General features: G+C 48.5%; 1 protein-coding gene across 1 annotated transcript in view; it reads right to left on the bottom strand.

The window, feature by feature from the left end:
• Positions 1-15,232, bottom strand: part of PER3 (period circadian regulator 3) — a 59,131-nt gene extending 43,899 nt beyond the window's left edge. Inside the window, 9 exon segments of the mRNA XM_040471510.1 lie at positions 1,319-1,461; positions 5,303-5,351; positions 10,188-10,190; positions 10,607-10,808; positions 12,017-12,132; positions 13,442-13,445; positions 13,953-14,097; positions 14,523-14,908; positions 15,141-15,232. Coding sequence (XP_040327444.1) covers positions 1,319-1,461; positions 5,303-5,351; positions 10,188-10,190; positions 10,607-10,808; positions 12,017-12,132; positions 13,442-13,445; positions 13,953-14,097; positions 14,523-14,701 — 841 coding nt within the window. The 5' untranslated portion in view covers positions 14,702-14,908; positions 15,141-15,232.

The raw sequence follows: 15,232 nt of genomic DNA, 5'->3' as shown, positions 1-15,232 counted from the left end.
AGCTGTCAGCACAGAGCCCGACGCGGGGCTTAAACGCACAAACCGTGAGATCAGGGTCTGAGCCCAAGTTGAATGCTCAACTGACTGAGCCACCCAGGCGCCCTCCTAAAGTTAATTTTAAGTAATTTGTGTACACGAAAAGCTTACTCACCACAAATAATCCAACAGTCAAAGCAAGGGGAAATTAAAGGTCAGGACTAGAAAGCATGGTTGTATTTGGTGGTTGTGTGTAACTGAGCACCCTGGATTTGGTGTCGGCGTGATTCGGAGATTTCAAATCTATGTAATATAATTGGTGTGGCCAATTCCGCTGTAATTCATTTTGCAAGTGGAGTGATTTGAAATCACGCACAATTTCATTTGCAAGACACGAGAGGTGAACAGAGTCACCCACGAATACACAAACACACGCACACCCCTCAAACACCTATGGCTACCTCTGTGTGCTGTGTGTTACGAGCCATGCCCGTCCACATCTGACTTCAGACAACCTTCCTTCCACCCCCCTCCTTCCACAGTAACTCAGGAGCCGCGGCAGGTGCCAACACCCACAGCCACAAGCCATCGCGGGGCTTTTTCAAGGTGAGGTGCCATATTTACTGCAGCGACTGTGTATTTCTTAACCATTTAATGTGTAAAACCGTTACTGTTTTTATTAGATTCGTGTCTTATTTTTAATGTGCAGTTAAGTGTTTTGAGTGTTGTGCCCCTAAAACCCATTTTTCCCATAAGCCCTGTGGTTTTGTGCATGTGTGTTTAGGGTTTATTTTGCACAGGACAGTAATTTTTAAGGAAGCAGATGTCAGGTTACAGCAGAGCGGACTGTAATTGCAAATAATAAATGTAAGCTACTTCCGTACTAATGCATGAATTTAGAAATGTAGTTCTGCCATCAGAAGATATAAACTATAGTTTTTACTCAAGGGATTTCAAAACACTTAAAAAACACAAATTCGTTTTTGTGATGTTTCTGTGCCACACTTTCTATGCTATTTCACACAGGGCAGAAGCAAAAGGCCATAGGACAGTCCCCAGTACAGAAAGGGTCAGAGGATCACATATCTGTGGCCAAGTCTGTGCTTAGACCCTTGGGCCGTGCTGCTGCCTTGAAGGAGATAAGCACGCAAGAAGTCAAGGGTAGTAAATACACATCAGGGAAGATCTGCTATATGCTACAGATGCCCACAGAGTTCGGGGCCAAGCTGAAGCCTTGAGAGCTCTTTTCTGGTTCCACAGCTCAGTAAACAGGCTTTCACGTGTTCCCACCTGATGTGCTGACAGGTTACGTCTGATCTAAAAGCAGACGCTCCGGACTCACCTTCATAACCAGAGCAAACTTTCTCCACCAGGGTGAGACAGCACGACTCAGGTTCCCGCTGGGTAGAGACATGTACACGCATCAAATAGGGAATAATCCGGAATGGGTAGTAACGCTTCTCTTGCTCTCGGACTTCGCCTCCACTGAAAAGAATAAAAATGATGAGTGCCTGTCCTCACGCATTCAATTAGCCCAACGTGAAACCAGGCAGGAGAAATGTCTTATTGGTAATTTCTGAGACAGACAGATCAAGTCTAAAATGTTTAAACGTGTTTATTTGAAAGAGAAGAGAAACATTAGTTTATATTTTCAATACCCAAAGGCAATTATACTTATTCATTATTCAGAGATAAAGAGGTCTTATGGAAAGCTGCCCGCCTGGGTGGCTCAGTGGGTTAAGCATCTGACTTTTGGTTTTAGCTCAGGTCATGATCTCTTGGTTTGTTGAGTTCGAGCCCCACATCAGGTTCTGCGCTGACAGTGTGGCACCTCTGTCTCTCTCTTCTCTCTCTGCCCCTCCCCAGCTCTCTTTCTCTCAAAATAAAATAAACTTATAAAAAAAAAAGAGGCTTTATGGAGAACCAGCTTAGTGAGTTAAAACTGGAACCAGCCATCCTGCAACTTTCCTTCTGACCGCCAAACCCTAATTTCCCAATGTGACTTCCCGCTTCTTCCAAGAGGGACAGGTGTAACTACCTATCTTACCTCATGCGTCTAAACCAAGTACCACATGACAGAAAACGGGGTTCCTTGTGATCGTGCCCCCAAAGCCAGTTCTTCACCGTCCCTTCCTCTATCTCTCAGGGGACTGACTCAGTCTTACTGCTTTAGCCACACCTGATGGGCGCAGGGCCCTGTGTGCGGTTGAACACTCCTTACGTGCCTGCTTGAGCCAGAAAGCAGGGCTGCAACCTGCTGGCCAAGCCCCAACCCCCGCTGCGGGGCGCCTCCCTGGGTCGGGGCGGCTCGACTCCAAGACTGTCACCCTGTTTCACAGCTCCAGCTGCCCAGAGGACACTTCTCCTTGGATACGACGGTCCCCTTAGTGTCCGTGTGCCCACAACTGAATTCATACTCCCTTGTTTCTACCAGTCACATCCCCTCTCCCACCGTCGTTTACATAGGTGTCAAACAGTCTGTAGTGGCCTAGAAGCTCCACGTCCGTCCGTGGCCACGTGCACACGCACTCCCACCCCCACCTCGCTCATTCGCCTCTCTGCAGACTCCGGCACCTCCACCAGTGCCCCCACTCTCCACCACGAACCCGCTTCCGCCACTGAGAAGAGGGTGGCCTTCCCCGGACCCTGAGCCACGAGCTGAGCCTGTGTCTCCCGCTCCCTCCGACTTCTGTGTGTGCATCTCCCAGGCCCACCCCGCCATGGGGTTTGCGATGCTCTGTGTGCGCAGGCGACCCGAGTCCCTGCCTCTAGCCCGGAATTCTCCCGCAACTCCAGACTCACGGACCCCGCCTGCTCAACAGCACGGGCAGATTCCCAACAGGTAAGGCGAACCTAACTTGTACTCTTGCCCTCCGCTCCAGGAAGCTGCCTTCCTAGTCTCCTTTGCCCCCGCACACGGCGACTGGAGCCAAAGACACTTGCGCCACCTCGACTCAGCCTCTATTTCACACCCCAACCTCGACCGTGGATAAACTCCAGTAACTCTCCCATACAAATCTATCCACGATATCCAAGACACTTCCGCATCCCCTCCCCCCCGTGCACCTGCTGCCTGTCGCGCCCACGCCATCCCCAGCACAGCGCCCAACGCGGTCCCTTTTTAACACCAATTACCAATTACCATCCTTCTGGAAGATGAAACTGAGAATGCCTAGAAGCCATGATAAGCCTAGCAACCTCCCCGCCCCCCCACCATGCAGAGTTGGTCTCCGGATGGTGATGCCACTTCCCAGCACGAGGAGTGAAGGATCCTTGGAGAAACAACTGACTCCGTGTCTGAGGCAGGAAATGTCTGGGAAGAGGCTGGGTGGGACATCATCCCTGAAGCCAAGGAGGCTGTCACCGACCACAGGGGCGCCCTCACACGGCCCCAGAGCTAACCCGAAGGGGCTCCGGCTGGCCACAGACGGGACAATTTGAGCACCACAGACATTAATGGGAAGCTTATCTTTTAGATCCCATTCTGAGATGCCAATGGAGGAAATGACGCACGACCTGAGATTCTGCTTCAGAATCATGGGGAGGGCGGGCTGAGGAGCAGGTGGTGGCAGAGATGACAAACCACTGGCCGTGGGTTAAAGTTATCGAGGCGGAATGGTAAGTGTGTACCGGTCCACTGTCCTTTCTCCTCTACTTCCCTTTATTTTGCAAATTCAAAAACTAAAGTTTTCAAATAAATGATAGACCTGAACAAAACGTTTCCTTCAGAAGTCAAAGCTCCCTGTTTCTTCCTGTCCTTCCTGCTCACCCCCTCCTGTGCTCCAGCAGCATTAGCTTCCTTGTCACTCCGCCCACAGGCCAAGCATGCTCCGCCCCAGGGCCTTTGCACTTATCTGGAACACTCTTCTCTCAGAGAGGTGTGGCTCACTCTCTCACCTCCTTCAGACTCTGGCTCCAATCACGCTTCTCGTTAGAGAAGATTCCTTGACCCCCCTGAGAACACTAGTAATCTCTGCACTGCCCAGAATTCCCTTACTCTCTTGCACTGTTCTACACGGAACTTGCCGCCAGCTGACACATACACAGGCACCTGTTTATTATTGGTCCCCCTACACACAGAATGTAAGGTCCATGAGGGCAAGAACTTTGTACCTGTAGCCTCGCCTGGCTCAGAGAAGGCACACGGGTATGTTTACTAATAAAACAAACACAAACAGCACTTACCACGTGGTAAGCACTGTTCTAAGCTCTTCATAAGAACTCCTCTGTAAAGAACTGAATGAAGCAACACAGCCCTCCCTCCTGCACACCTTCCCCGGGGTATCGCTCCCCCAAGCACCGGAATACCATTAGCTCAAGTTCCCCCAATCCCACAGAGCGGCCTACTAATCCATTACAAGGCGTGTTCTCTTTAGTTTTCCACACGTCTGGAGCATTTAGGAACTTTAGTACTAATACTGGGAATCATAACATCGTTGAAACACGTTTTCTTTTTATTGACAAAGTAACAGGAACAAATTATAGTAAAAGTCACCAATGACTCCTACCAGAAATCAACTACTATTAAAATTTTGGTCTGTTTTCTTCTGGTTCACTATGTCTGGACATTTTAAATCCTTCCCTTGAACAGATCTATCTTCCTTTAAAGTTATTGAAAATTTCAAAAATTCAGGGCACCTGACTGGCTCAGTCGGTAGAGCATGTGACTCCTGATCCCAGGGTTGTGAGTTCAAGCCCCACATGAGGCACAGAAATTTCAAAAATTAATTTTAGATGTGACCAAAGGACAAAAAGCAAAAAAAAAAAAAAAAAAAAACAAAAACAAAAAAAACAAAAAAACAAAAAACCCAAAAACCAAAAACAAAAGAACCTAAAACAATGGCCATTTGACAGTTAACTTACCATCCAGTGGTTCAGAGAGAGAGAGAGAGAGAGAGAGAGAATGCCCCTCCCTGCATCACTGGCTAACAAGAATCTTTTTGCCCTTTTTCCTGATTGCAGTTTTATGTAGGTAGGCATTTTGTGAATGTATGTCTCTTCCCAATCAAAATACAAACTTCTTGGGGTGCCTGGATAGCTCAGCTGGTTAAGCATCTGACTCTTGATTTTGGCTCCGGTCATCATCTCAGGGTTGTGAGATCGAGCCCCGTGTGTTGAGTTCTGTGCTCGGCATGGAGCCTGCTGAGTTAGGATTCTCTCTCTCCCTCTCCCCCACTTGTTCTCTCTCACACTAAAAAAATAAACAAAATACAAACTTCTGATGGCAAGATCGGAGTCCTAGATGAATCCGGAAGAATCTAAAAAGTACCAAATAAAATCAGAACATAACCCACCATTCCCGGCCCCCACAAGCCCCGAGACTTACCGGATCCTGCAGAAAAAGGATTTCACCGGAGCGAATTCGTACTGAGATGCTGCGGGAAATAAAGACCAAGTGTTACTCACCCCCTCCCAGAGCAACAGGGCAGAGCAGCCCCTCCTTGGTGAGACAAACTTGAACTATCCCCAGACAATAAATGATTCTTTCAAAGGAGATACTCTTGGGGCTCCTGGTGGCTCAGTTGATTGAGTGTCCGACTTCGGCTGAGGTTGTGATTTCAGAGTTTGTGAGTTCAAGCCCCGCATCCGGCTCACTGCTCTCAGTGCAGAGCCTGCTTTGGACCCTCTGTCCCCCTCTCCCTCTGCCCCTCCCATGTTCACGCACACTCTTTCCCTCTCTCAAAAATAAACATTATAAAAAAACAAAGGAGGAGATACTCTTGAGATGTAGTCACATCCAGGATCTTCCAGGGGCTTTCCTATTCTAGCAGTGGCTCTCAGACTGAGGGCGCTGGACTGAGGTCTGTCCCTTACTGCTTCCCGGGGTGCATCCTCTATCGCTGAAACTGCCCGTGCTCATCTCTCCGATATCACTGCAATAATCCAGTGACACATTTACTTTGGTGATAAAACTCTATTTCACTGTAATAGTCTGGACACACCTCATGGATTGTCGACATCGACAACTTCCGGCATTTAGGTGTATGACACATACGTGTCTTTCACTTGTTTCTTGCCTGGAATAAAGTCCCCGAAGTCGGGGCCCTGGGCCAAGTGGTACGATCATCTGCCTCTCACTGTGTACTGTCCCACTGATCTACACAAGTTGGTCCAGTGTCTCTAAGGGCATTTTCTCACAATCCTCACGCCTGCCAATGATCGCACCAATTTTATTGCTCTCTGCATGAATTTTATTGGTTTGTGAAGTGGTAGTGCAGCAGCGTCTAAGTTTGCCTCGATCGAGGGGCTGAACCTTCTCCCCGGTGTTTGCTGACTATTTACGTCTCCTCTGCTTACAGCTCCTTGAATTTATCTTTTGGACATTCGCTCACTGGGGTGAAAAGTCCTTACTCCTAGGAACAGAGGAAATGCTTAAAACCAAGATGTTTTAAAAAGATACACTGAAGGAGCACACACAGTGAGAGCTCTAAAGAACCAAAATACTGGGACTCCTGGGTGGCTCAGTCGGTTGAGCATTCGACTCTTGATTTCGGCTCAGGTTGTGATCCCGGGGTCGTGGGTTTGAGCCCTGCGCTGGGCTCCGTGCTGAGTGTAGAGCCTGCTTAGGATTCTCTCTCTTTCCCTCTCCCTCTTCTCCCCTTGTGCTCCTTCTCTCTTCTCTAAAAAAAGAGAGAGAGAGGAAACCAAAATACTGAAAATGGTCCAGATCTTTGCACTTCTGAGCAGAAGAATATAGGAAGAGTCAGAAAATGGGCTTTTGAATGATCAATGAAGATGTACTTGATTAAAAATACACACACACACACAAACTCCTTTTAAAAAGGCACAGATGAGGGGCGCCTGGGTGGCTCAGTCAGTTAAGTGTCCGACTTCAGCTCAGGTCATGATCTTATACTCCGTGAGTTCAAGCCCCGTGTCGGGCTCTGTGCTGACAGCTTGGAGCCTGGAGCCTGCTTCGGATTCTGTGACTCCTCTCTCTGACCCTCTGCCTCTCACTCTGTCTCTCTTTCAAAAATAAATAAACATTAAAAAAAATTTTGGGGCGCCTGGGTGGCGCAGTCGGTTGAGCGTCCGACTTCAGCCAGGTCACGATCTCGCGGTCCGTGAGTTCGAGCCCCGCATCAGGCTCTGGGCTGATGGCTCAGAGCCTGGAGCCTGTTTCCCATTCTGTGTCTCCCTCTCTCTCTGCTCCTCCCCCGTTCATGCTCTGTCTCTCTCTGTCCCAAAAATAAATAAACGTTGAAAAAAAAATTTAAAAAAAATTTAAAACAAAAAAAAAAATAAAAAGGCACGGATGATCAAAGTATTAGAATTCAGAAAACTATTAAAGTTCCAGTCCTGGAATTCTGAAACCAGAACACTGTTCTCACAGCACGTCTGTGAGAAAGAATGAGAGCGGGGGCTGACCGGGTAGGCTTACTGAATTAATTCCTCTGAGACATGTTAACGGTCCTACCACAGAAACTACCTCAGCAAAGGCTCGGGTGAACTTATGGAGAAATTACAGCAAGATAAGCATGTTTCAAAAGTATCCTCAATTTTTTTGAGATGATTTCTATGAACAGGACTCATTCCTTAATGCCACTTTCGAATGCCCATTTTTGTGTGATTATAGATCTCATTTTATTTTTCATGTTTTATTTATTTGACAGAGATGGAGTGCAAGCGGGTGGGGGGGCAGAGAGAGGGAGAGTGGGGGCGGATAGAGAGAGAGAGAGAGAGAGAGAGAGAGAGAGAGAATCCCAAGCAGGCTCCACACTGTCAGCCTGGAGCCTGATGTGGGGGCTCAATCTAACGACCATGACCTGGACTGAAATCAGGAGTCGGGACACTTAACTGACTGAGCCACCTAGGCACACCCCCAGACCTCCTGTTTTAAAGTTACAGCCACAGGGACTCGGCAGTCAGGAGGGGCAGTGGTTCAGAGCACGGACTCTGGATTCACACCGCCAAGGAGAAACGTGGCCCCACGCTTACTGGCAGGGTGACCTCAGGTGAGTCACTTAGCTCTGTGTCTCCATGACTGTAGTGGCCAAGAAGGGGAGCGGCTTCCGGCATCAGGGGACAGAACTGACCACAGGCCACAGCTGCTGTCCCCGGGGCCCCGTATCCGATGTCCGCTCCCAGCCAGCGCCTGCACACAGAGCGAGACCGAGGCAGGACCAGTCCACGGAGACGCACGGCTCCTCCGGCGTGTGCCTGTGCCTTGGACTTGCCTTTGACTGCCTGGCCAAGCCTCCTCCTCCCCAGTCCTTGTTCCCGCTCTTTCCACGGGTGTCAGAGGAGCGCTGTGGGCTGAGGGCAGCGCTCCCCTCCTCCCACGCCCTCCCCCAGCGAGTCTCTTACACAGCTGACCCCGCCCTGACGTTTACTTTCCAGCAGACCCAAACTAACACAGTTAGCTTACCTGTCAAGTGAGGACAATGACCGTGTCTACACCTCATAAGGTTTTTGTGGAGATTAAATTAGTTAACCCACTGAAACATGAAGAAGAGCCCCTTTCCATAGATGGTAGCAATGAGGATGATCCCCTCATGCTGCGGAATATTCCAAATACCTGCTGCCTTCCCCACCATGGGCGAGCTCGCGTCTCCTGGCAGCCCTGTGTCAGTTAACAGGCTGCCAGGAAACTAGCATTTCAAGGGGAGAAGCTAGCCGGCCTCCACAGTTCACGAAGGGACAGGACTCAATTTAAAGCTCAGACCTTCCGATTCTTTGCTTAAAATTCTTTACACACGGGAAATACTGGAACTCTACCAGAGGGCAGATTTGTTTGCACTACGTATATGGAACACCAGGCACCTGAACGTAACTGCATTCTCTAGGGGTCACGTAGGACACAGAGCCCGACTGTAGGATCTCAGGTAGTAGATGTGAGCCCGTTATCACTTCCACACCTCGGCTGTCACAGTGAATTCTTGCTTTTGGAAGCGTGCGCTGAAGGAACAGCGGTCAGAGCCTTCTGTGAGGGCCGCGCGACAAACCAAAGTGGGGATGTGCTCAGAGGCCAGGCCAAAAGCGGACGACGGCTGAGTTGATAGCTTCCTCTGTCCCCTTAACGTTCTAGGAGATCCAGGAGGGGACAGGAGGCGGCAACACAGGCCCAGCCCAGAAATGGCCCAAGAAGGGTTGGAATCGCTTGGGCGTGTGGGGCACAGCACCGTGTGGCTAGTCACTGAGATGGGCACCGTCTCTCCATGGAGGAAGCCAACTTTTAGATCCAAAAGACGATTTCAGGGCATATTTATGTTTTCACACGGAGGGGAAATAGCACAGCAGCAAGTATTACGCAAAGATAACATGGTTGAAAAGAACAGAGACTGGAGAGGCCAGTTGGAGGAGTGGCATCGGTAAGTGGGAGGACTGGCACACAGTGCCCTACACCTGCTCTGTTCACAGCTGTGTGTCAACACCCTGCATCCTCCCGGCCCACAGTGTTTGTTGAATACATGTTCGCGGAGTGGGTGAATGAGCACTCAAAGCAGAGAAACAAAGGTGGACAATTAAAGGTTGAAAATACGTGTTCACGAAAGAGGAACAGAAATGAAATCCACATTTTCGAGTGACAGGAAATGAGGAAGACAGGTGTGTGTCCTGAAGCTTACACAAACTGTACACAAAAGATGGGGCAAAGGTCTGTCACTGGAAAAAGGAGCCTGTAAGTGCAAGACTGTTCTCCACTAGGCCACGTGTGCACTAAAAAATCGGAATGGGCACAGAGTCCTAGTTTTGCAAGATGAGAACGTTCTGGACGTGTGTTTCACAACCATGCCAACGTACCTAATGCTATGAAACTGCACACTTAAAAATGGTAAGATGGTAAATTGTGCTATTTTTTTTTACCATGATAAATCAGATTTAAATAAAAAAAAATGGAGGAAAAGGCTTGGAACCAAGAGGAAAAAGTTGATCTATATACCATGCTCTTTGAGATACACTAACAAAGGATATGAAATAAGTAATAACGGGTGGCTGTAAAAAGAAGTAACGACTTATTTTAAAAAGCACACAGGACTGAATGCCACAGAGGAAACTGTGAACAGGCATCCCAGGTTCAGGCAAATAAGCATTTCAGAAGGAAAACAAAGCAATGAGATTTGTGAACTTTTAGGGGGAAGCAAAACTAGAATGGGAGCCGGCCATGAGAAGTTTATCTCCAAACAAAGCAAAGAAATAATGAAGTCAATTTAAGAGAAAAAAACATTTAATTTTATTAACTTAGAGGGAACAGAGTCTTCATAACAATTAACCTGCTATTGAGTTACGCAGGCTATCACACCATGTGTATGATATATAACCTACGTAGTTAATCAGCTTGACTAAATGACAGCATATTGATTGGAACTTTTTGTCATGAGAAGCATTTAAAGTGCTGTTTTCGTCACATTGACTTTTTATTTACTTTTTAATTTTTTTTTAAGTTTTACTTATTTTTAGTAATCCCTATGCCTAACGTGGGCCTTGAACTCACGACCCTGAGATTAAGAGTTGCGTGCTCCTCTGACAGAGTCAGCCAGGCACTCCACATTCTGACTTTTTAAAATAAAGAGGTAAGAAAAACCATACAGTTTGCAGATTCAAAATAATGTGTCAATTTTGGTCCTATCTCTCAAAGAATGAAACTGATCTTTACGAGGCAAGATAAACACCTGAGCATCGGTCTCGTTACCTCTTTGGGTCCAGCTGTTCCAGAAGGGAAGCTGAGCGTGGACAGTGTGTGCACAGGACACCCTCACATCTTGAGGGGCGAGCAGTTCAACAAAGTGCGAGGACTCCAAGAAATCCTTCTTACAGTTCAGGATCGAAGTGGCCTGTTCAGAAACGTGCACTAACCTTCCAGACAGAAATGAAAACACTGCCACAAAGGTATCCTATAAAAAACATTGGAGATGAATGCCAACACTGAGATCCTTGCAGCAATGTTCCCTGAAAGCTAAACTTCTAGACTTCTAACGTGATCAAAAGCTTAAAACACGCACACATGTCCCACAATGGCCGTGTAATTCTCCAATATACAGCTTAGCCATCACCGTAGAACCTGCATTTTACCTCCTGAAGGTCTGATTTCTATACCAAAGGATACACCAGCTCCTCCTATGTCTACTAAGCGTGCATGTGGCGCGTCTGCTTCTGACTCCTTCTCATTTGCAAACAAGGGGGACTGTCCTCTCTTCACCAACACAGAACTCTAGGCTTTAGGACCAGGCTCGAGATTCCCCTCCCTCGAGACACCGTCAGTAGAGAAGAATAACTTCTCTGATTTGTCCCATCGGACATCTGGAACGTTTATAACGGGCCACGGTTTGTGTCTGCAATTCTAGCACCGGCATGCCTTCCTGTCTGGCTTTATTTTGGAGATCTTAAAGGGGAAATGTTTTCTTAAACTTTTCAGTGTGTCTCACATCTCGGCCACACCCGCAGCAGTACCATAAACACCTCGGTCAGTGAAACAAAAGCTACTGTGGTTTTAGCACAGCTCATGTTCTGACAGGACAAAATCATTACGTTACAATCGCGCTGAAGTCTAAACATGACTTGAATTAAAAATTAAGTAAGTAATCTCCATCGCGTCAGTAAAGGATGCGGTTGAATTACTCAGTCAACGTGAAGAGATTCAAAACAGATACAGTAAATGTCTCTTCCAAACGTTACCCAAAAAATGACAGCATCTCAACTGAACTGTTCTATAAAATCCAGCTGTTACAACTTAACGTAGTAGGTATTGGAACTAAGAATGTTATAAATACAAATTAACAATTCGGGGCTTAGAATAAAATGAGGGCAACCGCTCTGCAGTTTATTTTTTTCCTCTTAATTTCAGAAAACTCAGGGAAGCTCAGGATGTTGGGGCACCTGAGAACCAAAGCACAGAGAACCACCGCTCGCGTGCTGCCTCCTGGTTTTAGGTCCAGGCTCTGGCGAGGGCCGTATGCTACACAACACCTCCATGGTAATCTACTTTCTAGCCTCAAATTGTGGTTTCTGCAACTCCAAATTATCAGGTTTAAAAATCTACATCTAGATAAAGTCGTCAGGAAAAATCACCCTGGTTGATACGGCAAAACTTGGGAATCCTTACTGTGTTTTTGGAAGCGTGTTCTGAAGCAACCGTGCTCAGTTCCTCAAGACTGTACGTGGTCACATTTGCTCGAGGTGCTCCATCTGGACAGAGAATCTGGAAAAACTCACTATTTGCTAAGAAACACAAGAAAATAAAGAGGCAGTCCAGTGACAACAGTATCTTCAGGAAGGAAGTTTCACTACTGTTCAAGTTGGCTCGTTTTTCAGGATGAGAACACCTCAGCGTGTTTTCCTCAAAACCACAGCATCATCTGCACCTAAAATACTGACAGTTGTACAAACCTAAGCCTTGGAGTTTCAGGATTTTTTGATGTTCCACATTGCGAGGAACAGGACCCATTGAAGGTACTAAAACCAAAAATTTCGAACACATACATGTGACATGTTTATGGCAGAAACATTACTTCAGTACTCAAGAACTGTGTGTCCTACACGAAGTCGCAGAGATTTATGCTAATGAAAATGTGTACTTTATGAAATCCCTGCAAACGAAAAGTCAGAGATAAAAAGGAAAAGGTGTTTGTAATTGTTCATTTTTTTTTTTTTTAATTTTTTTTTTTCAACCTTTATTTATTTTTGGGACAGAGAGAGACAGAGCATGAACGGGGGAGGGGCAGAGAGAGAGGGAGACACAGAATCGGAAACAGGCTCCAGGCTCTGAGCCATCAGCCCAGAGCCCGACGCGGGGCTCGAACTCACGGACCGTGAGATCGTGACCTGGCTGAAGTAGGACGCTTAACCGACTGCGCCACCCAGGCGCCCCTATAATTGTTCATTTTTAATTTGGTAGATTCCTGATATATCATGAAGGCACCGGAACAGTATGTAGATGACAGCGAATGGGGAACTGCATTTTCTCAAATGTATTTTTTCCCCAATAACCTTAGAAGACAATGATTTTTTTTTTTTTAATGTTTCACAGAAAGTAGTTTTAACTTTTATTTATTATTGAGAGACACACAGAGAGCATGAGCATGGGAGGGGCAGAAAGGGGAGGAGACACAGAATCCGAAGCAGGCTCCAGGCTCCGAGCTATCAGCACAGACAGGGCCTGACGCGGGGCTCAAACCCACAAACCGCGAGAGCATGATCTGAGCCGAAGTCAGATGCTGGACCGACTGAGCCACCCAGACACCCCAGAAGACAATGATTCTTTAAAAAGTGAGTCTTCAGGGGCGCCTGGGTGGCTCAGTCAGTTCAGCGTCCGACTTCGGCTCAAGTCATGGTTTCACGGTTTGAGGGTTCGAGCCCCACATCAGGCTCTGTGCTGACAGCTCGGAGCCTGGAGCTGGCTTCCGATTCTGTGTGTCTCCCTCTCTGCCCCTCCCCTGCTCATACTCTGTCTCTCTCATTCTCTCAAAAATAAATTAACATTAAAAAACATCTTTTTTAAAGTGAGTCTTTAAAATGTGCCCAAGTGTACTCTCCTGCAGCAAATCACAAAATATGGCACAGGCACGAAACAGCAGTTCCTAAACCATTACAAAAAAAAGGTTCCTGGGGCGCCTGGGTGGCGCAGTCGGTTAAGCGTCCGACTTCAGCCAGGTCACGATCTCGCGGTCCGGGAGTTCGAGCCCCGCGTCAGGCTCTGGGCTGATGGCTCAGAGCCTGGAGCCTGTTTCCGATTCTGTGTCTCCCTCTCTCTCTGCCCCTCCCCCGTTCATGCTCTGTCTCTCTCTGTCCCAAAAATAAATAAACGTTGAAAAAAAAAATTAAAAAAAAAAAAAAAAGGTTCCTTCTCCTGATGTTCCTAATTTGCACACCTACCACGCTACTAGAATCAGTGTAGACTTCCTCCTCACCCATCCAGCACCATAAAAAGCTCAAAACATTTCAGGGACTAGAACCACACTGACAACTCTTCCTGCTCGGCTGAGGTTTACTAGCAAAATGATGTACTTGCACCACTGGACTTTCCCTCCGGCTCGTTTTACCTTGCACATGTGTACACAACGAAGGGCATAGTTGAGGGCATCTAGAGTGCTCGGCTTATTGGGTCTCTCTGATGGGAAATATTTTTTCATTTCTTGGACAACCATCATAAGCTCTTCGGAAACTCTGTTTCGATTTTGCCATTCACTGGAAGATTAAAAAACAAAACTCAACTCAGGCTTTGGATGACAAGAACAGCCAAAGTTAGTCCACTGCACGGCATGCGAGGTGCCCAGCAACTTTCTAAGTGCTCACCACGGATCAACTCATTTAGTTCATGGGTCTGTTTCTGGTTTGACAGGTGTGGGATCCCAGCCCAAGAAACAAGGGGGTGATCATCAAATATTCTCTGTTCTTTCTCATTCCCACTTGAGCCCCCACTCCAGCTAAGTCCTTAACCACTCCTTCCATAGGCGTGGTTCTCTTCGGGAATTCTTCAGTTTCCCAACGTGTTTCATCCGGAGTCGTCCAGTATCCCCCTAAACCTTCTCCTAGGCTCACAAACAAAGGAATACAAGGGTTTCAGCCCTCCTTCCCCGAGGAACAACGACGCAAGAATCACGGTGTGTCACCTGTTGCTGCTCTCCGCGCGTGGGCTCTGCAGGTGGTACTTCTGGCTCCACATCTCCTCGTGTCCTTTCCCCAGGGCCTCAGGGTCGCAGGCCCGTGGTCCTTCAAGTTCCGGAGGCCCGGTCTCCCTGGAGTCCAGAGACTTATGGCTGGACCTTTCCAGATCTTCACAGGGGTCCATCTTTTGCGGGGCAGCCCTCAGTCCGTTGCCTGCCGCTCACTCTGCGGGCAGCGGCAGACCTGGATTCCCCATCTCGGCGCGTGCGGTCGCCGCAGGGAAAGCTCCAAGTCACCGGGAGCCGGCGGCCACCGACCCCCGCTCACCTGGAGGAAGTCTTCTCTGCGGGGTCTCCATGCAGTCTCCGACGGCCCCGCTCCAGGAGGCAGCCTGGGGGCGACACAGAGCACGAGTGTCCAGGGAAACGGGCGGCCTGCTACGGGAGCCGGACTGCGAGCCGGCCCCTCGGCGCCGACGGCTCCGCAGAAACCGGACCCGGGCAGGGAAACTTCCCGCGCAAAGTTGCGGACCCCCAGGTTCCCGGCCCGGCACCGCCCGGCCGCCGGCCCACCGGCACAGGGCGGCCTCGGGGGAGACCTCCCGGCCCCGGCAGAGCACTTACCTGCTGCCGCAGCCACTGCCGCCACCGCTCCCCGGCGCGGGGCCGGGCCGCGAACCGTCCCGAGGCCCGCCGCGTGCCGGGTGGCCGCCGGC

The sequence above is a fragment of the Herpailurus yagouaroundi genome, unplaced genomic scaffold (assembly GCF_014898765.1).
Source record: "Herpailurus yagouaroundi ecotype Mexico unplaced genomic scaffold, PumYag 77, whole genome shotgun sequence".
Classification (NCBI taxonomy): Eukaryota; Metazoa; Chordata; class Mammalia; order Carnivora; family Felidae; genus Herpailurus; species Herpailurus yagouaroundi.
The sequence above is the reverse complement of the archived record's forward strand: the minus strand, read 5'-3'. Positions and strand labels throughout refer to the sequence as shown.